This window comes from Lycium barbarum, chromosome 9 (genome assembly GCF_019175385.1).
Source record: "Lycium barbarum isolate Lr01 chromosome 9, ASM1917538v2, whole genome shotgun sequence".
NCBI lineage: Eukaryota > Viridiplantae > Streptophyta > Magnoliopsida > Solanales > Solanaceae > Lycium > Lycium barbarum.
Genome location: NC_083345.1, coordinates 2,344,227 through 2,350,226, shown reverse-complemented (window position 1 = coordinate 2,350,226; position 6,000 = coordinate 2,344,227). Strand labels below are relative to the sequence as shown.

The 6,000-nt window shown below is 31.6% G+C and overlaps 1 protein-coding gene and 1 long non-coding RNA gene across 2 annotated transcripts; one reads left to right on the top strand and one right to left on the bottom strand.

Annotated features, from left to right (window-relative positions):
• Positions 1 to 75: 75 nt before the first annotated feature.
• Positions 76 to 1,387, bottom strand: LOC132610536 (glycine-rich protein-like). The gene is made up of 2 exons (XM_060324856.1): positions 1,124 to 1,387; positions 76 to 553 (listed from the first exon to the last, which is right to left on the bottom strand). Exons 1-2 carry the CDS (start codon positions 1,212 to 1,214, stop codon positions 318 to 320), a joined length of 327 nt encoding a protein of 108 aa, XP_060180839.1. The 5' UTR covers positions 1,215 to 1,387; the 3' UTR covers positions 76 to 317.
• Positions 1,388 to 2,803: 1,416 nt separating this feature from the next.
• On the top strand, positions 2,804 to 4,813 carry LOC132611371 (uncharacterized). Its single transcript, XR_009571608.1, has 2 exons — positions 2,804 to 2,942; positions 4,317 to 4,813. It is a non-coding gene; the product is annotated as an uncharacterized LOC132611371 (long non-coding RNA).
• The last annotated feature ends 1,187 nt before the right edge of the window (positions 4,814 to 6,000 follow it).

The following is a 6,000-nucleotide window of genomic DNA, read 5'->3' as shown; positions in this document are numbered from 1 at the left end:
CTCAAGATTTATTTTAATTTTCTATCAATATAAATTTGAAACTTTTAGAGTTAAAGTCGCAACAGTGACAAATAATTGGTGGACAACTTCACTAGTGTAAAACTCCAAATTGCGTACACAATAATGACATCCTCAAAAGCGAGAAAAATACACTCACAAGAAAATCTCACTAGATAATAGTGATTTATTCAAGCATTAGCAAGGTCAATCAATGGAACGCACACATGAGTATGAGTCCCCAATGAAGACAACAACATGCCATATTTCTTAAAAGGAAATTAAGCAACATTTTAGGACAAAATGAAAGTGAATTATGATCAACTCTTGATATCATCTTGAAATAGAGCATCAGGAGCTTCACGAGCAGTGGCACAACACCTAGCACATCCCCGTCCATTGCGGTACCCACGGCAACAACCATATCTGCAACCTCTCCACGGATATCCGTTACGTCCACCACCACGTCCAGGGTAGCCCCCACCGCGGCCATTGCCTGGGTATCCACCTCCTCCATACTGCGCCTCATGAACATCGCCAGTCGTCTTGGTTTTTTCTGTTTAATAACAAGTAGAGACAAATTCAAAAGTTAAACTTAATGATTTTACGGTATGTTATGAGTTTTCTTTGAAATTATTACTTCAAAACTACTTCTCATTTGGCCATTATTAGTATTTTAATATTTGCAAATAATGAAGTTTACTACAAAAAAAAAATTAGCGACCCATAACTTTTGTTGCTAAACAACATAAATTGGTCATTTATCAGCGACAGATTGCCAAAAAATCATGTTAGCTACAGGTTATTTAGCGACATATTAGCAATGAATTTCATAGCTATTTTTGTTGTTGTAGCAAATATTCGTTTGGCCATCAATTTATATTTGCAAATACTGATGAGCTATTGAAAAACTCGTTTATGAAGTATTTCAATAAAAATGCAGCTTAACTTCAAATTAAATAGTTTTTTCTTCTCAACTTCAACTAAATATTGGACAAATAACTTAGTAATTAGTCATATTATTTTTAAACACGACATTTATGGAAATAATTGCAAGAACATCTTAAACCAAAAAGAATTACATATATAGCTATTCAACCCAAAAGAAAAATAAATTATAACTTACTTTGAGCAGATGAAGCTCCCACTTGGGTGGAAACAAGAAGGACAAGAGCAATGAGAAGACCTAAAAGAACCAAATTTTTTGTTGAAGCCATTTTGAAAAATATTTAGCAATGCACTTAACTTTCTAAATGAGTGTGATGGATCAAAGGAAGTGAACCTCGATACTATTTATAGACCAAAATATTCTTATTTAAGGGGCAAACAATTGCTGGCCGTGAAGATTTCACGTGAATAGAAGTATGGGACTTGTCATTTTAATTTTTGTTTTCTGATTTTGGCACTGAGATTTTGCACCAAATTAAAGACTTCTGCATTTTAGAGTCCCCACTTCCATACAGTGTGTGCTGAATCCCTAATTGGATTGTAAGATGCTATTGACTTCAATAATTGCCAGTCTTCTTCCGTCATGTATGACGCTCACTCTTCTACTATACACCAAAAAACAGTTTTGTATGTAAAAAAATTCTTCACTTATATTGAGGAGATTCAACAGTTTATATGTAAACAAAAATAAAATATTTTTGACTTATTGTGCAGTATAATCGCCAACAAAGGTATTCAATTGAACCTCTTATACCTAGCTCCCTTATTGCATGTTATACACACATATTCTCATAATATACAATATACATAGGAGTGACAAAATTAGCGAATAAAATTAAAACATCAGCACCCAATCCACCTAAGTTTGGACATGTTAATGTCCTGCTCATTTATTAACTTAACCTATTTTGACTCGCCTAATTCAATCTATTTAAATATATGTTGATTTGGGCTAAATTTGTAGCCAAATTTCCACATGAAAAACCTGGTAATAATATCTAAACTTTTTTTGTTTGATATGTTATATATAATCATATTAAAGAAAAAAAAGGTTTTATTCGGTACTTAAAATATTATAATAAACAAACAAGAAAACAAAAAATTGGTAAGAGTAAGGCGGATTGGGCTGTTAGTCATTGTTTAACCCATCTTGACCCAACTTAGCTGAGCTCATATTTATTGCCTCACAACTTTAACCCGTTGAAATTTAGCTCAACATATCCATATGACAGTGGTAATATATAGTGTGGCCTAACCACTTTTTAATCATGTAATTAGAAAATAGTCATTGTTATGTAATTTTAAATTCTATAAGTGAAACTCCATGGCATTATCGTGGAGTTTCACGTGTGGGATTTAAAACTCCATATTGATGGCTGCTATTTCAATGAAACGTTGTAAGTTTTATCCTTTTGACACCACTAGTTTAGTACTGCCTCTATCCCAATTTATTTATGTGATACTCTTTTGCATTTCAGTCAGTTTAAAAAAGAATAATTCCTTTCTATATGTATAAATAATTTAACTTTAAGCTTTCTATTTACATTTGGCAATATGATTTATAGTCACACAAATAATTATGACATGTTTTAAACCACAAACTTCAAAAATCTTTCTTTCATTCTTAAATTACATGCTCAGTCAAACACTTTCCCATAAATTGAACGGAGAAAATATACATCTATACAAATATATAATTGCAGGACTTAGGTCTGGTGACGTGACACAACTAAAACGGAGGAAACTTATTTATTTATCTTTTTTACAATTTTTTTGACAAATAATTCCAATTTATTCACACAAAACCAATAAGGCCCGGCCAATAAAACGCCATTTCGCCTCTTGTACCGCTTTGCAATCTAAAAACCCCCTTTGCCAAATCTCCTTAATTAATTCACTATGATCTTCCTAATCTTCCTCCTATTTCTTGCCAACATCATTCTGGAGAACCCTGTCGTACAACTATCTCTTCAAGTCTGTCATCATCGGCGATACCGGTAATTTTATTACTCCTTGATTCCAAAAAGATTATTTTACTTTTCTTATTAGTTTGTCCTAAAAAGATTGACACATTTCTATATTTAGAAATATTTTACAGCCACACACATTTTACAGTCACACGAATATTAAAGCTTGCTTTGAACAACAAATTTTAAAAGTCTTGTTTTATTTCTTAAACTTCATGTCAAGTCAAACTAAGACAATCTTTTTTGGGATGGAGACGGAGGGAGTAGATGTTATTGTTTTTGACCAATTAGATTCCTTAACTTCCTTTTTTTTTTTTACATGATTTTGCAACTAATTAATATCTTTTCTGTCAATTGGTTACCAGTGATGTTAATTTAATTCTCGAATGCGACTTCTTCATCATCTATGGCTGAAATACATGATCATTTCAAGCTCTTGTGATCATATGGATCTTTTTTTAAGTGTCTAAATATACAATTAATAGTTAATTTAGGAACACTATTAACGTACTCGAACCAGAAGTCTAGAATAAATAAATGCATTAACATATGTTTGTATATCAACGTTTCTCACTTAACTATGGTTACTTAAAAATACTATATATTTTACTTCATTTATTCAGTTAACTATAATAAGTTGATAGGTTAATCTCTAAGAGGAACTTTCCTCACATGTTTTGCCTGTTGAGAGGGCTAGATGTTAGCTATACCATGACTTTAGAATGCTGGTTACAAAATTTGATAGTTCTGCTTAGAACGAATTGTTGTGCCTTCGGTTTTTCTCATTGTGAATAATCGGAGTTTCATGATTTGGTAGCCGATTAGCTCTCAGATTGACAACTATTTAGCATTGTTCATATGGCTCTATGATTGTTCTCTTCATGCTTATCCACACTTTAACTTGTGTTTATCAAGTGAAATGAATTTTTTTGTTATGTTTTTTCTGTTTTATTAATATCGGTAATTGAATATAACATCGCTTGCAAATCTCTGTAATGTTTTGTATGTTTAATCATTCGGTATACATGTACATTTGTCTTTGTTGCATGAAACAATACAGAAATCACAGAATTGAAGATTCTACTCGCTCTGTATATCTATGTGTATGTGGTGGGTGGATGAGCCATTTGCAAGGAATTAGTAGAGAGCTTTTGAGTAACCAATGTATATGAAAAAGGTGCTTTTCAGTAGATTATAGTTTTTTTTTTAATTATTTCTTATATTGTCTATTTATTTTAGTATATATGAAAGAAGTTATTTTCATAGTGGAGTACACAGTACCATTATAAGGCGAGTATTAGGCTTCGTTTTTGTCAGTGATAAGAATGTGTCCTTGTTGGTTGTTGCTACTCAATGTTGCAGTGACTTTAATTTTTGTTTCTAACGTATCTTCTTTTATACTAGGTTCTAACTCTCATAGATGATCTAATATTGGTGTACTTCGATTAGAGATCAAGATCAACAGAATGATCATGTTAGCTACAACTTAATTACAAGTTATGCTTGAACTTGAAGACAAAGCCAAGCAACAAGCTCTAGTCCTTGGAGTAGGGCATGTAAATTATATTCTCATTCCCTGATTTTTTGTTAAACCACTGGATAAATATTGTACTACCTTAGCAAAATTCCTGTCGAAGCTTCATTTTTCAACTGGGACTGTGATGGCTGAAAACAGGAAGTTGTCCTATTCCTTGGGAACTACGCATATATGCACTTTTATTTTTTTAATCTTTCTCGCCTTTTGTTAGTTGTAGAAATCTAAATAGTGACATAAGAAATAATAGCGCATTTCCTTTCAGGCAAGTTTTTGCAGCTGTAGGATTTATGTCGCCGGCCTCTCGTGGTACACTTATCACTGGAATGCTTTTTCCCTACATGTTCTTAGGGATTATTTCTAGATATGTTGTTGTTTGGCACTTTGGCTCTTGAAGACAATAAATTTTGGTGACACCAGGGCATTGTTATCTATATCCTGAAAAGCACGATTTAAATTTAAAGAAGAGAAATTCATAAAAAAAGAAATAACGATTTAAATTGAACACAAAAACCGCTAAAGAAGTCATAAATCAAAAAATTTAAAATTTATACCTTTGGGTATAAGTTTAGACACATTCGTTTCACACAAATAATGGGGAATAATATCAAGAAGACGAAATATAAACGGTCAAGAAAACGTATACACATATTTTCTTAAAATAATGAAGTTGGTATATACTAAAAAATTTAAGATTACAACAGATGCTAACACATGAAAGGGTTTTCCAGTGTTATTGAGTAGAAAGAGATGATGACATGAAACTCGGTAGGAGAAGGTGTATTTCAAATCTTTCAATAGGAGAACCAAACCAAGAAAGTCATATATGGGAGAAGCGGACTAAGTAAAATAATTTATTGATATTTTCAATTAATTGAATTATAATACTTTCTATAATAAAAATTTCATAATTATATTACTAAAAAGTACTCTCTCTGTCATAATTTATGTGACATAGTTTGACTAGACACGAAGTTTAAAAAAGAAAGGAAAAATCTTCGAAACTTGTGGTCTAAAACAAGTCATAGATATTTGTGTGGATTTAAATCATTTCATTAAAAGTAAAAGGGGAAGTTTCAAGTTAAATGATTTCTAAACTTAAAAATATACTCCTTCCGTTTCAATTTATGTGAACCTTTTCGGAGTATGAGGGTCAAACTTTATAACTTTGACCTTAAATTTTGACATAGATTTTTCAAGTTTATAAAAATAAAATTTATATATTTAGAAACTAGATTAAAAATACTATATGTCATGATAATTTATAATTCGAATAATTTAGAATAAATGTAAGAAAAATGTGGTCAAAGAACCACCTGGTGGACTCCCCAAATAGTAAAGGGTTCACATGAATTGAAACAAAGGGAGTATCATTTTTTTAAGACAAATTAAAAAGAAAAGTGTGATACTATTTTTTGTGTGCACGGGCTTTCATCATCTAGTACATATATAGGGGCCACATCGACTAACGTCCGGCTTTTATGAGCCCGTTTGGATTGACTTATAAGTAGTTGAAAACAGCTTATAAGTTGTTTTCAGTTTTTTTGAGTGTTT

Bases quoted from the DNA above. Each gene is read 5' to 3' on its own strand.
- LOC132610536 (XM_060324856.1), bottom strand. From the start codon at position 1,214: ATGGCTTCAACAAAAAATTTGGTTCTTTTAGGTCTTCTCATTGCTCTT. The intron at 554-1,123 runs GTAAGTTATAAT...GTTATTAAACAG, and splicing joins GGGAGCTTCATCTGCTCAAA to AAAAAACCAAGACGACTGGC.